The sequence below is a fragment of the Strigops habroptila genome, chromosome 10 (genome assembly GCF_004027225.2).
Source record: "Strigops habroptila isolate Jane chromosome 10, bStrHab1.2.pri, whole genome shotgun sequence".
Classification (NCBI taxonomy): domain Eukaryota; kingdom Metazoa; phylum Chordata; class Aves; order Psittaciformes; family Psittacidae; genus Strigops; species Strigops habroptila.
This window is the reverse complement of record NC_046359.1, coordinates 29862752-29887394: the sequence shown is the minus strand read 5'-3', so window position 1 is coordinate 29887394 and position 24643 is coordinate 29862752. Positions and strand designations below refer to the sequence as shown.

Here is a 24643-nt window from a genome sequence, read left to right as displayed (position 1 = left end):
TTCACAATGTGAACAAGGTTTCATTGTGAACAAGTAGGTGAACACCAAACTGATGTTTGTTTGATTTGATCAGTTTCTTCCTTCTGTCTTTTTAATTCATTAGTTCCTATGTTGAGTTCTGCATTTGCACTTCAGTGGTATCCTATCAGCATATGTTTCAGTACCTAATTGACCTACCTTATTTCAGTGGAGTTCTCTCTTTTTCTGTATTACTCACTGGGACAGAATATTTCAAGATAAGAATACCATATAAAAGGAATTTTTCTCTTTTAATTCTTCCATTTCCTCAGCTTTCACTAATTTAGGCCTGATCCAAAGCCAGATGAAAAACTCACACTGGCCAGACTAGGTTTTAGATAAGCATCTAATGCATTCAATCTTGTACCCTTATTACACAGTTTTAATTATTTGTCTAATAATGTGGAAAAGAATTTGAACTAAGGCATTTATTCCCAACATCACCAAAGTTCAGAGATGGTACAGTGTAGTCTGTATTTCTCTGCTGTGCTTGTTCCTAATGTTCTGTAATTTCAGGTGAAACATGGCTATTCCAAAAGAGTTTGGTGTACCCTAGTTGGAAAAGTACTGTATTATTTCCGTAATCAAGAAGACAAGGTAAGTCCCATACTTGTTTCCTCAGTGAATGGAAGGTAACATACTGAAGTAGACTTTAAACAGTAGAGTTTATTAAGGAACAGCTGGCCTGGGTAGTATATGCCTATTTTATCTTGATTACCAAACACTTGGACTTCACAGATTGTCAACTTGGGAAGTTTCCATCTAATAGACAGTACTCCAGCGCACACCCATTGGTCTCCTTCTCCTGCAGGACATGATACATATTCAGCATCTTCTTATCCCTAGCTGAAGGGGGACACTGATTTGCTGACAGTTCAGGTGTCCCTTTCTGAAAGGTGTGAGACTCATCAGAAAAGACCTGGTTGTCATTTACTTCTGGGAGCTGACCCTTTCTAATATGTTTGCAGTGGGCAGTGACTGCAGGTTTCAAGAAATTAAATGTTCTTTTTATCCCTCAGTTGACTTCCAAATCCTGTTCTTTGGCATATCACTGTACCTTCACAGTGCTGCAAGAAAGGCAAGGGAAAAAAAAAGCCTTGCAGGATACATTTTGCTGCTTTGGAGATTTGTGTCTATGGGGGTGGTGTCTTTTCCCATTCCCCATGAGGATTACAGAAAAGGAGCTCACTGTCCACAACTGATGAATTAAACAGAAATGGAGATGGAGGATGCAAAGAAAAGGATGAGAAAATTATTTCTAAAACCTAGACAAAGTACTGTATGAGGAAGAAAAGGAAGAAATAGGATCCAGTCAGTTTTAAGTTAACCTCCCAGAATCCCAGATCCTGAAGGACACAAGTTGCTAAGGAAAAGCAAGACCTGGCTCCTCCACATTGGGCCTGGCCTTTAGTTCTGTACCAACCCTCTTGAATATTGTTGGTCCTAATATTTCCAGCCATATTCACCTACCAAAACAGTACAAAGGACACTTCCTAGTCAGATTTCATCTGTTCTTTTGCTCCCAAGGCATTGTATACTGTTATCAAGAAACACCTTTTTAATGGAGGTAGGTTAGGAACAAGATTTTGGAAACTTCTACAAGAATTCTTGTTAATACCACTGAGGTTATGAATATTTGATTCATACCGGTATTACGTATACCAAAAAGACTCATGAAACTTGATAAGATGATAACAGTACACTGAGCCATTATAACCAAGAGTTGAAAAAAATACAGAAAATCTCATTTGTTACTTCTAATGTAACCAAATGATCACACTGGACCCAGAAATTCATGGTCTTTGTATAAAGCTAGATATGTCCTTTGTTATACTTTCATTTCTTAGCCATTTTTAGACATTCAGCTAAAACTTATTTCTAGAACTGTATGCATAAGATAGCAGTAACCATGCATGAAAACATTTTAATTACACACAGGGCTGTGGAATCAAATTACTACAGCATTAATCTCTAGCTCATTTTATAGAGACATTAAAACTAACTTGCATTTTCTCCTATGAAGAAATCTCTATGTTTAAGGTATCTGAATTTACACATTTTTACAATTGAAGAATTGGTGTTTTAGCGTGCCCTTTAGAAGCATCCTAAGAATTTTGCTGGATTCTTGTAAACATTTCCCCCACATTTGGAACAAGTTTTGCTGCCCTTTTAAAGCAAAATTGAAACTAATTTGCTAGCTTGTAATACAATAAGAATTTAGCTTTTGTAAGCAGAATATGTAGGAAGTTTTTCAAAGCTAGTTCATTTCTGATGTTCAACAGTTTGCTAATTAAAACCATGTTTGCTGTAGCTGAATGTGTCTATGCAGAAACAAATTACACAATCTGCAGTACTGGAGTCCATCAAAGTGGCCTCCTTCCAAAACAGAATTAAAATTCAAAAAGTCAACTGTGTTTTAGTTAAGCTTAGTAAGTAAATAAGTCTTGACTATTTGTATGTGAAACAGCATCTCTTGGTTCTCAAAATCTCATTTTGTTCAAAAAGTTGAATGCTTCAGGAGCACCACAGAAAATACAAATCACTGCATGCATTTTTAATCCTTATTAGGATCCCCACTATTCCAGTGAGAGCACTGCAGTAAAGAGCCACAACTATGTGATGTTTTCTTCACAATTATTGTATTATTAACAGCTCACTTCATCAAATTGCTATTCAAGAAGCCCACCCTAGATTAAGTCAAACTTGCCAGCTACTCGCTAGTAGGATATTTTAAAATTTTAAACAGTGTTACTGAGAAGCCTCATCTTCTTTTTGCTGCTGTTGATTATTTCAATGTAACTTACTTCAGGCTTACACTTGGATGTGGCACAGATAAGATGCTACTTACTGTAGTGCCCAACTATCCTTTTACCAAAGGGAAACAAACATCCGTTTCTTTCTGCTGAATCACTAAGCATTGCTAGACATCACAAACAACACAGAAACAGTAGCCAAGGCTTCTTCACTGCACCATTGAATAACACTCTTTTGAACATCCTAATCTCTGACCAGGAAGAGAAGGAGCAGTGGTGCTGTGGGAGAGGAGGGAGCTCTGCATAAAATTGCCAGTAAGGACTATCATCCTCTCTCAGTCCTGTCACCCAGCTGTGAAGACTGCATGCTGTATTTGTGTTCATCGTAGGTTCCTGTTGATAATGGTTATGAAAAAATTACTTCTGTGAAAATTTCCTCTTGAATGGCTTTTCATGTAAAATATTTCCTGATAAATTATCATAACTGCGTATACAAATTCAGACTCAGGTACTGTGATGTATCAGGCTGGAGAATTAAACCAACTGAGAAGGTCTACCACACAAAAAAATTATCTTTTAAATTTATAGCATGATCAGAATAAATGCATCAACAATACACTGGTGTTCTCTGAAATAACAAGATTATAATTAAAGTTCTAGGCTGACACAGGGAATTTTTGCTTGGAACCAGGTCTGGAAACTCTGAAGAGTTACTTTTCTCACCCTAACAGATATTTATTGCATTAACTAGGTAGAGAAGCAGACATGGAAAAGAATTTTGAAAATCTCCCTTTCAGACTTTGGCATATATCATTCTCCTCCTGATGTCTATAACAGCAAGCTTATCTGACATTCCTTGGCAGGACTGAAAATTCATAAATACAAGTGGGCATTGATGGTAGTTCATGTTTTTCTTTCTATTTGTAGAATAAGAAATATAAAATCACTGTGCACTGAAGTAAATACTTGTTCTCTCACCAATTCTGGTATCTACTTTTAGTTTCCTCTTGGTCAAATCAAGCTTTTTGAGGCAAAGGTTGAAGAAGTTGATAGATCCTGCGATTCTGATGAAGATTATGAGGCTAGTGGTCGCAGTTTATTATCTACACATTACACCGTTGTTATCCACCCCAAAGATCAAGGACCCACTTATCTTCTTATAGGATCCAAACATGAGAAGGTAATAAAAGGACTTTTTTATGGAGTTTCAGTAACATGTCTGAGTATGGTGCTTTGAAATGAATATTTCTTAAAGAGGAGAAGAGGGGGACCTACAAGTCATCTGGTTCATAGTTTGATAAAATAAGCAAGGAGAAGGTCCTGCTTCATTAACATCAATCAGAATTTGTCTGTGAACCAATGCTATTATAGGTTATCCTTTTTAAAATAGATGAAAATAAGCAGGTTTGCCTACAGGATCTCAAATATACTGCAACTGGAGAATTTTTCTTACATTACAGTAACTTGTAGACAGACCTATAGTAGACCTCCCTGAGAGGTTTTGAGATGCTGGCATCTATTTTCACTGATAAGGCTAACAGTAGGGAAGATTTCCCGACTGAAGTGAAGGAGAAATAAGAGGTATGATTAAAACAATTCTAATTATTATTGTTTCATTGTTCTGAAGTAATCTTGTAGACTTCATTTTGCCTTCTGACCTTATCCCCAGGTTAGCAGGATCTGGCAGTGATAAAAAGGCACTTACGTTAGCTTTCTAAAGAGGAAAGGAAGAATGCCCTGGTATTAGCCACGACTGCTGAGGATGAGAGCTTTCTCCAACCTTCCTTGCTTAATATTTGTAACATAGAAACCATAATTACAGGTGTGTTCAAACAGAGGCAAACTCCTTTGGGCTTCAACAAGAGCACATGGTAGTGTTTCAAGTTGAGAACAAAGTCCCGATGAAGCAGTACCTTCCAACACGGAATGATTGAGCTGCTGTGTTTTTCTCCTCTAGGACATGTGGCTTTATCATCTGACAGTTGCAGCTGGAAGTACCAGTGTAAATGTTGGATCTGAGTTTGAACAACTTATTTGCAAATTACTAAATATGGAAGGTGATATCAGTAAGTTTGTTTTTGTTTCAACATACTAATCTTCTAATACTTATTTACTAAATATACTTACGATCTGAATTAATTGCAAAACCTATATATTTTACGCATTTAGCTTCTCAGATTTGGAGACATCCTACCCTTTGCCACAGCAAAGAAGGAATTGCTTCCCCTCTTACAACATTGCCGTCAGAAGCCTTGCAAACTGAAGCAATTAAATTATTTAAGGTAAAACCAGAGCGAATGCCTTTTTTATTAACCAACTTACTATTTTAACTCTAAGCTAAAGTATGACTATTAGTTGGCTTACTAGAGATGTTTAATAGATAAGAAAAAAGAAAAGAGACATTTACTCTTTAGTGGAGGTAACTAATGGACAGTAGCAGAATGTCCCCATATTATGTCACCAAAGACAACAACTTCCAATGCAGAGATCACTTTTAGGTGTGAGGGAGCAGTTTAGGCTTCAACTTTTGGCCTTTCTACTGAGGTTATTGAAAGTTAGTAGAAAAATCCACAGCCATCATGGATGATAATTTTATCATGAAGTTTGTAAGCCCCAGAGAACCTAACAGCAGGGATGGATCTCTGTATTCAGAGAACTGTACCTCAAATACTATTTGTTTCAATTAGGTTTCGGGAAGAACAAATGTTAGGTGAAAGTTTTGTTGTAGATATATTTAAATCAGCTAGAAGAAATTTTAAAAATCCGACAAAAAACAAAGCAAAGTTTAAGTTTAAGCAAGTCATGGGTTATTGCAAATATAGAGAGAAGGCAGAGATTCTACTGCTCTTTTTAATGAAAAAAATCTTTTCTTCATATGAAGTAGCTATTCTTAAAAGACTGATAGGATACTCTAGTGATAGAGAAAATATTACAGAGCAAAATGAGTGAAAGTATTTCAGAACAGTTTATTTAATTAACTTCTAAAGATTTTCATAACCTGTAAAAATACACATGTAAATCTCCCAGTAGTAGTGAAAAGGATTTGTGATTAGGAGACATGCAATGGTTCATGACTGCTATGCCACAGATGGCTTCTTGAGAATTTTTGTATCCCGGTACGACCTCGTATCTTTCCCAGTTAAAGGCCAGATAGGTGATTGATATCTGTGAGAGGAAGTATGCTGCAGTGCCATTAACCTTCTTTCTCCTCTCTCCTGCCCTCACCCAGGTAAAACTACTGAATGTTATCTAATAGTCAGGCTATAAAGTCTGTTTCAGAGACAAAATAAATTCTTGCTGTGCCTTTTTCTGTAATTGTGAAATAAATTGCAAGTTGGAAGGCATGCAGCTTGGATAAATGAACTTTTTCCACCGAACTTATACAAGTCTAAAGACCAAACTCCCTGAAGCATCAACTATCTGGAGAATTTTGCTGTAATGGTTCGGACCTGGAAAGGAATTCAAGACAAGTACCATTATGTTCAGTCACAGCCACTTGTAGACAAACTTTCCAGCTTGTTTCTCTGAAATGTTTGAAGTGCTTTAAAAAAGTACATCTATCTTATTTTCTGCAATCCTGCAGCATGACAATTTAAAAGGGAATATACTTCTCTGATAAAAATAAATTTGTATCTATTTGGAAATCACTTTCTGAAATGTATTTCAGACCTAATTCAAATCACAGACACTTGCCTGAAATAAATAAAAGATTACCTGTATGATCTTTACTGAAACTTTATATAAACCAGTTTAAAAGTCAGGTAGGGAATCGATTTAGAAACTGTTTTGAGGCATGTTTCAGTTATTCCACTGCTGATAAAAATTACTCCTGTGTATCCACATATTTTCAGATAGACTAGAAATAGACTGGACTTCCATTAATTTCTTGAATTTTGCTTATATACCTTGAAAATTCATCAACTATTATGTAGAATAAATGCGATGTGTGACATGTAAGCTTTGTTCTAATAGAGCAAAACAAATGCTTGACACCTGGCTTTACTAAGGCAGTACTGTGCATAGGAAAGGCTATACGTACCACAGTAAAAATAGCAGTGAAAGCGAAGACATAAACCAAATGGCTCTGAGTTAGTTTTCTTATCTGTGCATATTCTGCTGTGTTGCGCTTTCTACTTCAATAAACATTTTACACTGGATGCTATGGAGAGTTGTATGTTTAGCATTTTAAAGTCCTGTGGAGAGGTAAGCTATGTTTAGCATGTCCTTAAACTTGCCTACTACCACAGCTGTTGCAACTCCTGCTGGAGCTCATGCCATTAGATACAGAGTGAAAAGCATGGTTTTCAAGACATGTTATGTCTCTCTGTATAGCTTTTCATTGTTCTGGCCTCCTGTCACCCCTTTTTTGCAGGAGCAGCAGGGTTTCCTTAGTCTACTAATTGTGACTGCAATTATAGCACACTTTTATTATACAGAATGTCTAAAAGATTTGTTGGACCGTTTCATGTAAACTCACTTTCTTATTATTTTATATCTAGACCTGCCAGTTGTTTATAAATGCTGCAGTTGACTCTCCTGCCATTGATTACCATGTATCTTTGGCCCAAAGTGCTTTGCAGATATGTCTCACACATCCTGAACTTCAAAATGAGATCTGTTGTCAGCTTATTAAACAGACTAGACGTCGACATCCACAAAACCAGGCAGGACCAATACAGGTAACCCAGCATTTATTTTAATGGTATCTATTTCAGCAGCAGTGAAGGAACTGCACAGACTGTTTAGAATGGTAAAGGGGCTCCATTCTTCTGTAGCATCTGCTTACTTAAAATCAGGTACAAACCTGAACTAACATCTTGTTACTGCTGTGTCTTCCTGAAATGAAGCTGATGCTATCCCTCCATCAAAGTACATGTATCTGCTGATATAGTATACCTGTGCTGATTTTAAAGGCTAGACATACAGTGGACTATCTTCAAGTTAGGTGTTGAGTAAGACATCATGTATGGAACCTAATCCTCTTTTACTGCATCTTTCCTGAGAGGTGTTCCATCAGGTAGCTTGGTGGGCTAAACCATACGGCAGATGTCTCTATAGCATGAGCATGAAGAAAAGCTGTAGTGCCATGTTTTGGAACCTCAGATATGCTCAGGGTTTCTGACAGATGTCACCTCTTGTATGTCATGCTGTTCTGCATGCACCGTGCATGCTAGATTGTAAGTACATATTGATATGTGTGGACTGGTGGGGAATGTGAAGATGGAGGGCAGCCTTGGCTGCAGTGACCATCAAATGTTGGAGTTCAAGATCCTTAGGGTAGTGAGGACAGCACGCAGCAAGCTCACTACCCTGACTTCAGGAGTGCAGACTTTGGCCTCTTGAGGGATCTGCTTTGTAGAGTACCATGGGATAAAGTTCTGGAGGAAAGCAGGGCCCAAGAAATCTGGTTAATATTCAAGGATCACCTCCAAGCTCGGGAGTGACACATCCCAGCAAAGAGAAAGTCAGGCAAAAACACCAGGAGACCTGCATAGATGAACAAGTAGCCTCTGGACAAATTCAAACACAAAAAGGAAGCCTACAGAGGGCGGAAGCAAGGACAGGTAGTCTGGGAGGAATACAGAGAAATTATCTTAGCAGCCAGAGATCGGGTTAGAAGAGATGAAGCCCTCATAGAATTAAATCTGGCTAGGGATGACAGCAGCAACAAGAAAAGCTTCTGTAAGTATGTCGGTGATAAAAAGAAGACAAGGGAAAATGTGGGTCCTTCTCCAGAAGGAAATGGGAGACCTGATTACCTGGGACATGCAGAAGACTGAAGTACTCAACAACCTTTTTGCCCTGGTCTTTACCAGCAAGTGCTCCAGCCACACTGGCCAAGTCACAGAAGGCAAAGGCAGGTTCTGGGAGAATGAAGAACTGCCTGCTGTAGGAGATGATCAGGTTCTCCTTATTTCTTACTGCTTGGCCTTGCAGCCTTACTATTTTTTTCCTGTATATTAACTGCTTTTTATACAAACTGATCTACTTCCCATTTCCAGCCCCCAAAGAAACTTGCTGTACACAAGTAAACAGAAAGAGAGCGTTTTGGCCTTCCAGTGAGGTGACATGCTTATTTTTTCAGCTTTTTCTCTATGTTTATTTACCGCTGTTCGTTACTCAGCTTGGCACAGTAAGCTGCACTGCTGTCCAGCAGCCACAGCAGGAAGTTTTACTTTGTATGATGTTTAAAACAGTGAATGTCTTCCTTTTGTCCAGGGCTTGCAGCTCTTGGCTCTCTGCATTGGACTCTTTCTGCCACAGCACCCCTTCCTTTGGCTTCTTAAACTTCATTTAAAGAAGAATGCAGATTCCAGGTATGCCTGAATAATATTACCCAGCTAGTCAACTAGTTTTTCTTAAGCACCTCATTTTCAATCTTTCATTTAATATTTCAGATCTTTTGACATATATTTTAGCATAAATTTGAGTAGAATTATGCTCCAGTGCTACTAAAATGTAGTACATTACTTTTATGCACCACTTAGGAAAGTTGACTTGTTTTGAAAAATACTCTGCAGTGGAACTGTGACTGTATGTTGCAAAACTATAAAAACCAAAATATGGCAGTTACACTAAACACTCTGACCCATGTTTGTCTTTGGCACAGTTCTGTTCATCTCAGTAGACTACTTCTCCTTATAATTCCACATGGAAAAATGTGCTGGAAATCTCAGTGTGAAATATGAGTGCTCTTCCCTTCTGGCATCCCCGGAGAGATTTACTCACAGTTTACTATCCTTTCAATCAGCCTCCAAGAATTGTCTTATTTCTTTTTTTGTCACAGGACTGAATTTGGGAAATATGCAATATATTGTCAGCGATGTGTAGAGCGTACCCAGCAGAATGGAGACCGAGAAGCCAGGCCTTCCAGAATGGAAATCCTTTCCACTCTCCTAAGAAATCCTTACCACCATTCACTGCCCTTCAGTATTCCAGTTCATTTCATGAACGGCATATATCAAGTAATGTCGGGTAGACCATGAAATCTGAGCTCTCCCAACCCCTTGCTATTAGCATATACATGAAGTAGTATATTAGAAACAGAATTGCAAGTGTTTGTTAGGGTAAGAATGGTTAAAACTTCATTCTGTGCCAATGCTAGAAATGGCAGGCACAAGGTGCTTGTGATCTGATTTGATCAACAAACAGTAAAGGTTTGGGGAAAAATCTTTTAAAGAAAGAAGAAAAAACCTCCTGAGAGTGAGAAATCCTAAAGTTTTGTTTCTTATTTAACCTGACCACCAGATGAATGAATTAGACTGAAGAAAAGGGAAAGGTATTAAATTCCACTTCCTTTCATCAGACATCTTGAATGTTAAGTATCTCAGTGAAAGCCTGGAAGCACAGCTGTAATTCCCATTATAAGACATGAAGGATAACCATATCTGTTACAGAACAAACACAGCTTCATTCTTAACTCTTTTGTGACTCCATCGCTCAAAGCCTGTAGGAAACTTCCTATGGGCTCCCATGCATACTGCTTCACATCCTGGTTTGTGTTTCTAACTGTGAGAGCTGGCTAAAAAGAGGTTTTTAACAATTCACAGTATTCCTAGACAGAAATCAAGCTTTTATATGAAATCAAAGCTACATCAAATAAACTTTTAATTTCAGGTCACAGAAGAACTCTGCTTTTTTTCCCCCCTCTAAGTTTCTTAACTGCTTACAGCTTGCCCAGTAAAACAGAAAAAACAACATGTATTTAAATCATCCTAAAAGGTTTCACAATTAAAGTTTTAAGAAGGAATAACTGCTCATTAGTTATTGCTCAAAAATGTATACATCCAGGGGCTATGAAAATTGTAATTAAATACATAAATTACTCCAGTGGGATCAGCAGATAAGCAATTATAGTGGTATCAAAACCTCTTACATTCATCTCTGAAGCTAGATTAAGCAGCTTATTTTTTTTTTTTATGCCAACCACCGAGAAGCCTGGAACACAAGTCCAAGTTCTGTTTTTAAGGCATTTCTTTGCCAAAAGAGTAAAACATCTTCAACATATCAAATACAGGAAAACACCCTCAAAACAGATTTAACATCAGCAATTAGTATCTGTATAAAAGCCATTTGCAGTCAAAAATTGAGGTTTGGAAAAATAAATCTTAAGAGGCTCTATATATTACTGACGTACGGTAGTACTGACAGAGCAACATTTGTAAAATATTTTGGATTTGCTAATGTAGATCTGCCATCTGATATCCGTCTGAAGTTGCACATGATCTCATTTGTTTCACTACCATATTGAGAAGTGTAGGAAATTACAGTTTTCTTCATTTTTCAAATGGTATTTATCACAAAAAGCTCAGATACTAGATTGCTTTGTCATATAAATTCTGTAGCGGAAATCCAAGTGTAGCAAGTACAAAGAAACCAGTATAAACAAAGACAATAAAATAAAAATACTCAATTTAGAAGCATTTTGATAGTGACTTTGATTTCATAAACAAAATGCAAGAAGGTACAATCGGCTGGGAATTTAATAATTTTTTGGATGGAGAAAAACTCCACTAAATTGACTTCCCATATGGAAATCTTGAATCTTTTCCAGACCGTGTATGGAAATTTTTAATTTCCAATGACAGTAAGTTATTCATAAAGGATGAAATGGGTCTTATGGTCCCACTGTTATTCTAGAGGTATTATCTTTCAAAATCTTAGATTTAAGGAGGGGTTTTAATAAGTTTGATAGTAAAATACTTTTTTGGCTGCTTTTAGGTTGTTGGGTTTGATGCCTCTACAACAGTGGAGGAATTTCTGAACACCCTGAACCAGGACACAGGGATGAGGAAACCAGCTCAGTCAGGATTTGCACTGTTTTCTGATGATCCATCTGGCAAGGATATAGAGCACTGTCTTCAAGGAAACATCAAGGTAAACAAAAGCCTTTAATAATCTCTGCATATAAAACAACAAAATATCTTAACTTTACAGAGCTCTCTTCAGACAATGTAAAGGAAAACATTTTTCAGGCTGAAAACTGTCTTTAGGTTTTTTTCTTCATAACATAAAAGTAAAGGTTTAAAAAATCACATTCAATTGTTGAAATTAATTCAGCGAAGTATACTTAAAAGCCTTGTCTAGGAGACTGATCCTATTCAGAGAGGTAACAGCTGGGTTAAAAAGGGAATTAAGCTGTTCCTAATCACAGTCCTTCAAAACTAAAAAGCAATTGGAGTCCAACATGTGTTTAGAGATTTCAGTAAACATTTCTGGTATAGCTCCAAAAAATGACCATTTGAGGTCCAAGAAGTAATTGATGCTGGGGTGGAGATCCTGGGGATGAAAAAAAAAAAGGGAGAGGATCCTTAGCTAAATATGGAATAATCAGGGTTCAGTTCAGGAGATTTCCAATGTTTGGCTTATCATTGTTCTGAATTTTTGTTCCCTCTGTTGCTAGAATTAAATTTTTTGTAGTAGAGAGTGGCAAAATGCAATATAATCCATGTTTTAGTAAAATATTAGACATTTTTCAAGCCTTTTAGCAACTTATGAATAATGAAATTTTTGTGCTTCTACCAAGTAGTCTTTTGCACCTTTTGGCCAATGTTCACAGCTGCACTTTGAGTTACAAGGTGTGGTACAACTAGGCCTTAGTAACAAACAAGCAGAGTCATATCGATCAGCTTTCTCCCCCTACCAGAGTAATTACCATATGGAGAGCAAAACGTACAAAAAATGTACTTATTTTCTTGATAAATGTAACTTCAGAAGCTGTTCACTTCCTTTGCTTGCTGCTTCCAGGAAGGCTTTTTTCTGAAGGAACAGTGACATGAAGCCCCGCAGGGGTCTCAGGACCTCTGTTCCACCTCCTGTCCGTTTGCCCACCTACCCACCTACATTACTCCTTGTGAACCACTTTTGCTGCACTTTGTAACAAACTTCATATAAGCTTTATAGTAGTTACTAGAAAGGATCTGAAAAACTCCAGCATGCAACAGAAAGAGAAGGCAGAGATCAAAGGCATTTGATTAACTATGTAGCAACTCATTTTTTATAATTACACATTCATTGGCTGCTGCTAAATCAAGTACCTGGCCTTTCCACAGAAGCATGCTATGGCTCATTTCCAAAGGTGGTATGTGTGTTGCAGGATAAGCAAACAACAAAAAACGTTCATTTTTACATGCTCCAATTACAAAATGCAAGTGAAGTTTTCTTTCAGTAAGTTTAGAAATTCAAGCTATGTATATTTCTGATATGTAATAGGTAAAAGATGCTAAAATAAGTTGCTAATTTCTATGAAAAGTGTTCTCAAAGGGCAGTATATGACAAAGTCAGTTTTATATTGCTTTCCTTCTAGATCTGTGACATTATTTCAAAATGGGAGCAAGCCTCCAAAGAACAGCACCCTGGGAAATGTGAGGGCACAAGGACTGTCCGCCTTACTTACAAAAACAGGTTTGTCCCAAGATTTATTTTTAATTTCAGTATAGTTTCTTCATCCGAAGAAACACTCACAACAAAAATAGCAAATTGGTGTAACTGGAGATTTATTTTTTTTAAATATAGTTAACTTTTTTAGTCCTTAGGAGGTGAGCAGGGCTGCAAAAAAAAAAAAAAAAAGAAAAAAAAGCAACACTGAACTCAGGAGACTGAAATTAAATATTTACCCATGGCCTCAAGTACAAGTGTTGCTCTGCTAATGTGTTTTGACGCTGACGTAAACATGTCACATTCAGAGCAGATACTGCTAATCCTCAGGGCTAAATGCATTTCCCTATCTTCTTTATTTAATAACTTTCTGTCTTTTCTGTAGGCTTTATTTTTCAGTTCAAGTCCATGGGGAGACAGAGAGAGAGAAGCTGCTGCTGGTATATCAGACAAATGATCAAATAGTCAATGGACTTTTCCCCGTAAACAAAGAACTAGCGATGGAACTGACAGCTCTCTTAGCTCAGGTAATCCGTGTGCATTAATGAGTCACACGACAGCTTTACAGATGAAAAACCTGAATAAAGAAACTGGTCTAGGATTGCTTGACAGTTAAGTGACCTCCACCTTTTACACGTGATAGTGCAGGAAATAACCTGGGCTGGAATATTTGTGCTAACTGTACTTCAGTGTACAGTTAGCTTTAGTACAGCTAACTGTACTAAAGTGAATGCTTTACAGTGTGTGCCGCTGTTGGCACCAGCACGGATAAAATGTGCTTTACCTCCTACACAGTCATGCTCTCTTTGATCAAACGTCATGTAATCATGTTCCATTTCTTCATTCACTATTCCTTACATGATTTCTGCAAGCTAATATACCAGAGTAACAGCTGTTTAATGAAAGCCTAAGACTCCTTTACTAGACATGGTCTTGATAAGATCTGTTTTATTTTAAAAAATGAATGGCTCAAGGGAAGGTTATTGAGAAAGTTATTTGATGGTGTTACTTGATAAATCTAAACTGGTTTGTGTCAGCTGGAGATCTAGCAATCTTAGAGCAGAACTAGTAAGTGTTATATTTGTACAATTTATACTTGATATTTATCTTTTCTCCATGGTAAATACAAAATAAGAAAAATAAAATTACGTTCATGACTTTTTACTTCAGTGAAAATAATTGACAAGCTGTTCTTCATTTTATACTTGGTAAGACAAAGGAAAAGATAGCTTATAATGCCCAGCTAGAGAATTACTATGGAGTAACAAAAAATTTTCTTCTTCATGGTCTCCCCCTTAGGTAGACATTGGAGATTTTGAACGGCCTTTCTCAACTCCAGCAGGGCAAGTCACTTCCCAGTCCAAGTCCAATCAAACACTAAAACAAGTTTTGGAGAGATTCTACCCTAAGAGATACAGGCATGGTTGTTCAGAGGAACAGTTAAGGTGAGATGTATTTTGGGATTCATATTCTCCAAAAATCTAGGAGTGAAATGAGAAAGTTTTAAATTGTCATTAGGTACAACTTACTGTTATAGCATATTTGCCTAAACCCATGTTTGAAACTAATTTTCTTACTAAATTGAAGAACCCATTTCCTCTGTATATTTCTGATCTAAACAGAAGACCATCATTAAGCACGCACACACATCCAGCAAAACCTGTACAAGCTACTACACAGTGTTACAAAACCCAGTGATTTTGAAATTCATATTTTGCTTACTCAGCAAATCTGAATTAAGTCTGTGCACAGACTAAAGAACTACTGAAAGTACAGGACATGAGGATCTCATCTGAGTGTTTACTATTCTAATGTTCAATCTCTGGCAGCCAGTCAAATTGGCAATATGTTAACTCAGTGGACTTGCTAGGAAGGTATCCCTTAATTTAAAATTAATAACCTGCAACTCATTTCAGTCAACACCTGCTAACATGAAGAAGAGCAGAACAGTGCAATAATTATGTGAAGTCAATGATACAAAAATTTTGAAGTCCAATAAACATCATAGAAATGTTTTCCTCACTACAGAGCTAAGAAAGTTTAAAGTTATTATTGTATGCACAAAGTAACATTACTACATACTCAGAAGATAATAGGGCTATTCAAAAGTACATGCACAACAGATGCAATTGATTTCACAGAACAAAATGTAAGAGGTGCTAGATTAGATTAACACATGGAGGATAAGTCAAGTATCTGTTGAACTGTTCAGATAGTCCCTAAACTTAGCAACTCCCAGAGCTGGAAGTCTGTGGCAGGAAAAGAATCACTCTGTACCTGCTCTGTTGCTTGTATTCTTTTGCTAAGGGTGCAGTTCAACTTCATAAACTTCTAGTAAGAGTAAGCTGCAAGTGGCAGATCTCCCTTTTACTACACATTCCCCCTTCCTTTTCTTGGGCTGCATCTAATAATCTGGTGGCTGCTGGGTGAGTCATTCCTGCAGGTCAGTGTGCTAGAAAGGTATTCTGGGGTGAGTTTTTTTTGGACATGGGGCCATGAAAGAAAATAGCCAATGCAAACGCATCATGCATCAGAAGCATCCTTTTTGGTAGCAGTGCCTAGACGCACTAAAAAGGAGTAGTGTTAAGCCATATCTGCCACATCTGCTACTAGCCACAGGGAAAGGTATGTGCTAAACTGGATGGATTTTTGGAATGACAACTGGCATAGCTGTTGAGTACTGATAAAGGTAGATTGATTATCTGTACAGACACATTAAAAGCTATCCTAGATTTTTCCTTCTTGCTGCAACTGCTACATCAATATTTAACCGTAATGCTGCAAAAATTAGAAGATACTTAGTAATTTTCATGTGCATAAATATATTAAATGATGTTTTGGATTTATTTAATACTGTATAAGTGATAGTTGTTGTATTAACTTAAATTATCATTTTAACAAATGGATTTTTTTTTGCTCATTAAACTCACTATGGGTAAGCATTTAAATTCCTTTCAATAACTAAATTACATATTTCATTTCAACAGACAGCTTTGTCAGCGATTGTCTACAAGATGGATGGCTCTCCGGGGGCACAGTGCTGCAGACTGTGTGCGCATTTATCTCACTGTAGCCAGAAAATGGTCTTTCTTTGGTGCTAAATTGTTTGCAGCAAAAGTAAGAAACTTTACTGAGTTTGAGTGGTTGTGGGTTTTTTTAATATAATCTGCAAATAGTAATACCTTTTTGTTGTAAATGAGTGTGTTATACATGTGCTGATTGAGTATCTTGTCAAATTACTTGTTAACTTGTTTAAGCCATATGCTGGTGAAATGTAATTGCCATAGTACCACGCATACCATAATAGTAATTTTCCAATACACTTATTGCTTGTTCTACATTATTAATCTAGGTGGTATCTTCTCATTTTCTTATATCTTAGTTAGAGATAGGCTTTTTGTTCCAGACTTTTTTTTACCTGATAACTAGTAGAATATTGAAAAGGCATCATTAACTGGCTATGGAAGCTGCACCTTGTAGAATCACTAAATGTTGTTAAGGGTATTCAGAGCACTGCCTTCTGTGCTGGCTTCTCTCAGTTTCTCTTAAGCCTCTTAATTTTCAGCTCACATAACAGCTGTGTTAAACACAACTGTCACGTGACCCCTTATATTTAATTAGGAGATCCCCATATATCTATATAATGGCTTATCAGCACTCTGTTCTTCGCATATGTAGACATACGTCCTAGTGAACAAACTTTAAAACACTTTTTTTTCTTTTTTTTATCTTATTTTATAAATGAGACTATACATTTTATTGGGCTAAGCACCAGGGGAGGCTTCTAGAGTATTAGGTTGAGTTCATAGTTCTGCCACTAGCTGCCTACATGGCTTTGGGCAGCTACTTCAATTTCTTTGCATCAGTTCCCTCTCAGTGTAAATCTCAGTAAGATCTGTGGATGGAGAGAGCTCTCTAATAGCTGAGAGTTAATAATTATTTACATATTGCCTCATTTTGAAGTAGTAAATAAAGAACATTTCTTTTTGTAGCCTCTAGCAACATCCTCAGTTGAGAAGTCCTTCATATGGTTTGCTGTACATGAAGATGGCATAAGCATCCTAGATTACAGCTCTATGGTAAGTGAAATTTCTTTTTTAATTTGGGTCAAAGTAGATTTTAATATTAAGTATGTGTAGAGATTCACCAGCATGCTACATAAAAGACGGCATTAGTTTTCCACGCTAAGTTATCTAGTCTTTCTTTTAAAGCAAAAATTCAGTCCTTTCAAAATGCTTTAATGTTATCATCATTACAGTAGAACTAATAATACAAATAAGTAATTAATTCTTTGCACAGAATTTATTTTTGTTTATCAGATACAGTTTTTATATCTTTTAATGAAATGTTAATGTTTTAATCATTCAGATGTCAGGAGATCCATAGTTACAGTTCTTACAATAACATTAATTTTCTTTTCCTGGAGACTTCATTTTCCATTATTATTCATAATACATACACTCTGCAAAGAGCAGTTACTTTAAAAGATTGTTATTTTCATTGTATTATTTTTGTTTAATAGTAGGTAATATAACCCAGTGTTATTTAATTATGTCATTTTAGGCTCTGATTTTTCTTTGATTTGCAATAAAAGTTTTCACAGAAAACGACTCATGGGAATCAGTGTAAAAAGCAGTGCCTGAGAAAATCCCTGCTTTAATTCATATCTTGCAGAGAAACAGAATGGCGTGGTGCTATTAGCAGGTGCTAATACTGAATATCAGAAAATTAAAATCTCAACTTTATAATTGTACTGATACAGCCTTTTCATTACGTTTCTTTGCAGTTAAAGAAATGATAAAACAAAGAACCTTAGGAGAGCAAACAGCAGCTCTGTTCAGAGAACAAGCAAAATGAGCCTGCATCAGACTGCAGAAAGCTCTATAAACATGATCTGCTCATAGAGCTACTGTGGCATTCTGCAGAACACTGCCAGTTTACAGTATCAGTAGGCCTTACTTGCCATTCAAGAAATGCTGTTTCCAGGAAATAGTCTGATTTTATGTAAGAAGGATCAGTGATATGAGAAATGATATTGCAAGAGGTAGAGAAAGCACTATTTCAAACTAAGGGCAAAAAGAGGTTTAGTAACTGAAGGACATTAAGTCAGTTATTGTACAAATATTGCCTTACGATGAATTTAAATGTGAACATCTGCAGCAAATTAATGAGAGTCATAATGATAAATTAAATGCTGATCATAAACTTAAAGGCCACTAGCGTGATGTTGAACATTAAACAGTAGTAGCTGAGGCATGGAAAGCAGAGGAGCATTAAAGAGCAATTATGTTTCATCAGAGATGTGGAAAAAAGAGAACAGAATTTAATTTCATTTGTGTGTATGCAAACTATATCACTGCACAAAAAGAGTTAAATTCCTTTAGATGTCTCACTCTCTGCCATTTAATTTATTTAGACGCTGCTTCGATTTCAAATGGAATTCCTAAGATTTACTTTTCTCAAAGTCAGTCAAGACTTGTGTAAATTGAATTATACACTTAAGTTGAAACCTGCTTATAGTATCTTTGATCTAATTAATTTGCAATAGAAACAGAGGTCAAACACAAGAGCTATCATCTGCAATGGAAATTCCTCATAGTGAAGGTCTGAATGAAGCGATCCCAAAACCTGTAAGAGGCTAGCAACAAAGAATTGTATTGAATATACAAATATTGAAAAATACGTGTGTAATTGTATTTTTAAAAGTGTTTGACATATTCTGGTTTTCCTGCATTGTCCTACTTATAGCTTTGCTTTTTGTTTTTTGGTTTTTCTTTTTTAAGCGTTTAACAGTTACATATACGTATAAGAGTCTGATGACTTTCGGAGGCTATCAAGATGATTTTATGTTGGTTGTTAACAATGCTCAGGCAAAGGACAAAACAACGGAAAAACACCTTTTTGCCATGACAAAACCAAAGGTCGGTATATTACCTGAAACAGTTTCCCACCATCTGCTACTTTTCTACTTTTTCTAGTGGGTAATCCTTAACAGATGTGAAAGATGAAACACCTTCTTTATCCCAGCATTCTCAGATTATTGAATTTTGCCAGATGGTTTTAGAGAGTGAAACAATTAGTAATATAAGAGCTAACAGTGACAATACTGATGCGTTCCTTTGCTTTTCATGTCCTTGTCTATTACATCCCAAATTTTTCATAGAAGGACAAACAAGGTTACTTAGGACAGGAATTACATGTAGTACCTAAAAACTAGTCTGTTTGCTTGACCAGCACCAGTGATAACTTTTAAGAAGGTACATTTGTGTTCTACAGTGGAATTGTAGAACAAAAGATTTGAAAGATCAGTCACTTCTTAAAAATCCTAGGATATTTTTACCTTTGGTAAAGTAACTGTTCATGCTTTTTAAATTTAGATTCTCTCTTTCACTGGTAAGACTGACTATATTTTTTAAAAAATCAAGATTTCGAAGCCTTTTGCTGTTAGTCAGAACAATTAATGAAACAGAATAGAAAATTCCAAACATAAATTTGTGTCAAAACACAGCTCTTCATACAAAGAAGCATAGTAGAATGCATCTGTTCAAGTTTCCCTCAGATTGTGCTCTTATAGGCAAGGCTGTGTGGATTGCAAAGAAAAAATATGGTAAGAATCTCCCAGAAGTCTTTATTCCTTTTATTTACCCTGTGTCTTTAGTTCTCTGAGCACTAGATATTTTCTAGCAAAACTGAGGGAACACATCATGAAAGGTTTTTCTAGGAGGGTCATCTTTCAGACCTCAAAATCTCTCTCAAAGTGAAAGAAGCCATCTGCTTAATATTAAAGACCGTGGAAGGCAAAGTATTAGCATATTGATGGGAATAATATTACATTATTTGCTACAGGCAATAGAAAAAAGCTCTATTAGGCATCTCCTCTCTCCCCATCGTTAATTTGTTTGATAAAGTACAAGTACTTTTCCAGTTGATGGTGATTGTCACTTGCTAAAAAGTTAGCTATTTTTTCAGCAGTCAAAACACATCACTGTATTTTTCAAAGAGTTTTGCGTGTTCCTGTTACAGATTCTTGAGATCACTCTACTGATTGCCAGCTACATTAACAACTTTCATCAGCTGAAAGGAGCTGCTCATCACCTCTCTGCCCCAGCATTACTGATGCCTCAAAGTGGACAGAAACTCAAGGAAATGGGGAGTCAGCCACTTCCTGCAAACAACAGACCAACAAAATGTCCCACTTTGTTATGAAAGGATTATGTATCATGATAATGCATCTTTGTTACAGAGTTCATACACTGATTGAAAACTTCTTGGTGTACAAGACATACAGCATAAGCAGGTCCATAATGAAAATAAAGGCGGACAGGTTTGTTATCATTTCAGTAGCATATAACAGGAGGAGCCCTTTAATTAAAGCCCTGGCCTGAACAGGAGTGATGATGGGCCAACTTAAAGATTATGCTTTACTGGTGTAGGCTTGTGCCTACAGCCCAGAAATAAATATGTCTGTTGATAGTGGTGGGGAAAGGTGGCCTTGGGAACAATTGTACAGATTTTAGTAGTTTTCCAGATATTTACTCAGGGACCAAACTGGCTTCAATTCTTCATCTCTATTTTCCTAAATTACACAAATTGTATAACCTTCATTTTGAAAAGGAATTTTTGTTCAAAAAACCCAGTCAAATGCAAAATATTTTCCACTTCCAGCACCCATCCTTATCTGCAATACAAGCACCATGGGACTAAAAAGAACAAATTATTTGGTCTGTATAGTTGTTTCTCCTTTATAAGAAAAGGCAAATCATGCAACTGTTACAAATTTAAAGAGTATTCTTGTGATGCACTCTAGCCTTTGTTATATAGCTATTTTACTTGGGCAAATCTTCAGCCTTCAGTCTGGTAAATAATCTTTCTCTGCCCCAGCCTTTTGGAAAAATCTAGATTGGACAATCACTGTATTTAGAATAGTTCTGTTAAACACAATCCTATACCTGATTTCTTCTTTAATCCAGAATAATACAGATGTAAGAATGACTCACAATTCAAAAACACAAATGACACAGAAAGCTGTTGCTTGAACTGTTGTGAGTAAATTTGGAGACATATGCGACATATAAAATTCATGTATAATGTGTATAATGTATATACATTGGTTCAGAATAATATTTTGTAAAAGTTGTACTTCCTGTTTTTCATTTGTATCTATACATTTCGTATTATAATATTAATATAATGTTCTTGCACACTGAAAACATAATGCATCTGAACTATTGGACCTAGGAGAACTTTCAGTTGCCTTTTACAGCTGCAAGCCTCAGTGCTATGTAGGGTCAAATATATAGAAATTACACCCGTTTTTAATTCCAATCCTTTTATTATGTTTCCATGCAGATAAACCCTTTCTGCAGGCACTGAAGTGGATCAGCAGCATAGTCTAATAGATAATTTAGGTCCAACCATAGAGAAGGTAGACAAATACAAGTCACTGATTTATGTACATTTCACAACTTCCACTTCTGCTCATGCTAATGATCATGGATCATTTATCCGTTGCTGCTGCCCTCAGCACTTTCGGGTTTTTTTGTTTGTTTTTTTCTGTTTGGTTGGTTGGTTGGGTTTTTTTAACTAATTACTTAAAACTGTAGTAGTTTCACAATGATGAGTTTTAATATTTGAAGGTTGCAAATCTCCTTTATGACATTTAAGCATTTCAGATATATACATACTCAAAGAAAAGGAATTTTCAGGTGTTTGCGCTCTGTGAAAGGTAGGGAGTATCCTCCTGAAGAATTAAAATAGATTGGAAGAAAGATACAGGTTGTGAAAAGAACATGCTCTTCAAAAGTGGAAAGACAAACTAGCAAGTTGACTTGATAAATACATCTCTTCTGAAAGCTCTCAAAGTCCTGCCACAGCTACTTAAGTCTGCAGGACTCTAGCACCAGTTTATGAATGGTACTGTGGGCCAATGCTTTGTCTTGAAAATTACAAGCAAATAACAAACATACTATATCCAGATGCTTTCACATTTGCAATGCAGAAAGAGCTTCCTTGTAGCTTTCACCCTTTGGTGGTGGGTTGTGGCACCAGATCCTTCTCTTTCAAGGAGGCAGGGCCAGCAGGAGGAGGTTTACCTCTCAGTGGGTGGCCAATCTCCTGCCATCATTAAGGAAAGCATATTGGAAGCTACAAGAGACCCTTGCACTGACTGCAGCATCCTTTTGTGCAGCACCCCATGTGAAGTGATGCAGATACATGGTAAAATTGAGTCAGAAATTAACATCCCTTTGCAATCAGCGGAATAGTTAACTTTTAGAGATTTGGGGGAGGCAAGGTGTTTGCAAATTGAAACAAACACTACTGCATCAGTTACTCTGAGGTTGTCATCTAAGGCTTTTCAAATATGATTAGAAACTTCAATTTACAAATACAAAAATCTTCATGTCATCATGAAATTATAATTGTCAATCTAGAATACTCCAACTAGTAATTCTTTACTAATTGTCCAGTTTTAAATGAGTGTGACAGATCAGGTTCTATTAGAGGGCAAAAAAAAGTGGAGTGTTTTGCTAGTGAGCTTGTTCATGTAGTTTTTAAAATCTTTGTTGTATTTAGAGACAACGTGATACACAATACAAACAGCTGATGTGTAGATTTAGAGTCTTTTTACAGTTTTCACTAACATTCACAGCTTTACAAACAGCTGTTTTATAAAGCAATAGACAATTTATTGAGTATGACCTTCCTGCCTGCCTTCTGGTAGGTAACTCTAGATACTGCTCTTGCTGTTGCAGTGTAGCCCTACACCATAGTACCAGAAGCAATCCATGCATTAGCTTCCCTTTTTTTAGCAGCACTTTCTAGACTTACTGCCACTAACTGCTCATTATAGGTCACCATTAGTCCCAGATAGTGACATTACCAGAAATACTTTGTTAATTTTTATGAAATAAATGCACTCAGAATCACAGTTACCATGACAACACTACATTAAACAATGAAGTTTCTTCCAGGATTTTCATTAGCAGGAGCGAGGTTTCCCTTGTAACCTCCTCAAGACACTTTCTTCAAGTTAACAGAGTCAGCAAGTAAAGTCTCCTACACAAACACTTCCAAACACATCTACTTAAGTCTCAAGGGGACTTGCTCCATGTTATGATCTAGCTCCAGAACTACTTAGAGGATACCACACAACATAAGACAGCAAAGCTGAAAACTGAAGAGTCCACCAGGCAGATTATCTGTTCACCCACTCGGCCCAAGCCTCATGAGTGATCCACATTTCAGTCTTAACCTTGAGTCATCTACCGAAACAATTCATACCCTGCTACATAATCCATGACTAAAGCCCAGGTAGGAATTAGACCTTTCTCACCTTCAAATCTTCAGCAGCGATGATACGATGGGAGCTGTTAAATGAGCAGCGACCTCTGGGACTGATGCAGAACTTGCCATACTCAAGGCTTGAAGAACCTAGGCTGCAAAAATATTCTCAGGATGAGATCAATGTGTTAGCTACATGCAAGGAGCCCTCACCTACTATCATGAACTTCAGAACATCTTTTGTGCTCGCTTTGAGCTAGTGGTCAGTATCAACAAACAGTACAAATGGTCAATGAATCTGAGCTTGATAATGACTGAAAGATCACTCTCTGTGATCTCCGTAACTCTCTGTATAAGCAATTACATTGATTTAAAAATAATATTTGGAATTCAGTGTAAATTAATATATTAGCTGAACTTCACTTTGCCTTGTCAGTTTTTGTGCAGCAGTATTACTAAGCAAACAGCTGATTTCTAAAACAAGCAAGACTATTTACTCCAGTAAGTAATTCGCCATTTGGCAAATGACAAAGCTTTGAGTTTTTAAAACAATCCACAAAATTATTTTCTGTTATTTTAGATTTAAATTTAATTTGGGTTATATTTAAATTTAAAATAGAGGCATATATTTGCCTATAAAAGAAGGCTGGTGTTGGAGTTCCCTGGCAGACTAACACAGTTTTTATAGGTTTTACTTTTTTAGGTTTTCCTGAAGGAAAAAATTCATCCATGTGTAAAGGAATGCACCAATTAAAGCTTTAGGTAGAGCTTTAATAGTCCATACAGCTTAGTGTAAACCATTAGCATGAGTAAATTTTAACTAAGGTGATTAGTAACTCAGTAATAATGAATTGGGAAGAAGACTTCCCCCCCCCACCCCCCCAAGTTTCTTAGGGCAAAGGAAATGAAAACAAGTAAGGTGAAACTTAAAATACCTGAAACTCCAATTTCATTTCCAAATTGGACTTCACTAGAACTTACTAATTGTACACCCTTACACCGTGCTTCCCAGCTCAGCTTTAAACTGCAGCATCTTGAGATCTGTCACCTCTCTGCCAGTGAGTAAAACACTGTAAAAATACTTCACTTTTTAGTCTCACACTCTTGCTGTTGAAGTAATATATGCCTAGATCACAGTGCCAGGAGCAATTCCTACCTTTGGCAGAGGAAGAGCAGCTTTGTCCAGGGTTCTTACAGCCTCCGACTTCTGATTA

General features: G+C 36.7%; 1 protein-coding gene across 1 annotated transcript in view; it reads left to right on the top strand.

Annotated features, from left to right (window-relative positions):
• Nucleotides 1-21287, top strand: part of PLEKHH2 (pleckstrin homology, MyTH4 and FERM domain containing H2) — a 56609-nt gene extending 35322 nt beyond the window's left edge. The window contains exons 16-30 of the mRNA XM_030499237.1: nucleotides 535-615; nucleotides 3772-3951; nucleotides 4729-4837; nucleotides 4941-5053; nucleotides 7271-7450; nucleotides 8991-9088; nucleotides 9559-9736; nucleotides 11493-11648; nucleotides 13078-13175; nucleotides 13534-13675; nucleotides 14448-14593; nucleotides 16136-16265; nucleotides 17141-17227; nucleotides 18932-19069; nucleotides 20172-21287. Of these exons, the coding sequence (XP_030355097.1) occupies nucleotides 535-615; nucleotides 3772-3951; nucleotides 4729-4837; nucleotides 4941-5053; nucleotides 7271-7450; nucleotides 8991-9088; nucleotides 9559-9736; nucleotides 11493-11648; nucleotides 13078-13175; nucleotides 13534-13675; nucleotides 14448-14593; nucleotides 16136-16265; nucleotides 17141-17227; nucleotides 18932-19069; nucleotides 20172-20354 (2019 nt within the window). The 3' untranslated portion in view covers nucleotides 20355-21287. The remainder of the gene's footprint in view (nucleotides 1-534; nucleotides 616-3771; nucleotides 3952-4728; nucleotides 4838-4940; nucleotides 5054-7270; nucleotides 7451-8990; nucleotides 9089-9558; nucleotides 9737-11492; nucleotides 11649-13077; nucleotides 13176-13533; nucleotides 13676-14447; nucleotides 14594-16135; nucleotides 16266-17140; nucleotides 17228-18931; nucleotides 19070-20171) is intronic.
• The last annotated feature ends 3356 nt before the right edge of the window (nucleotides 21288-24643 follow it).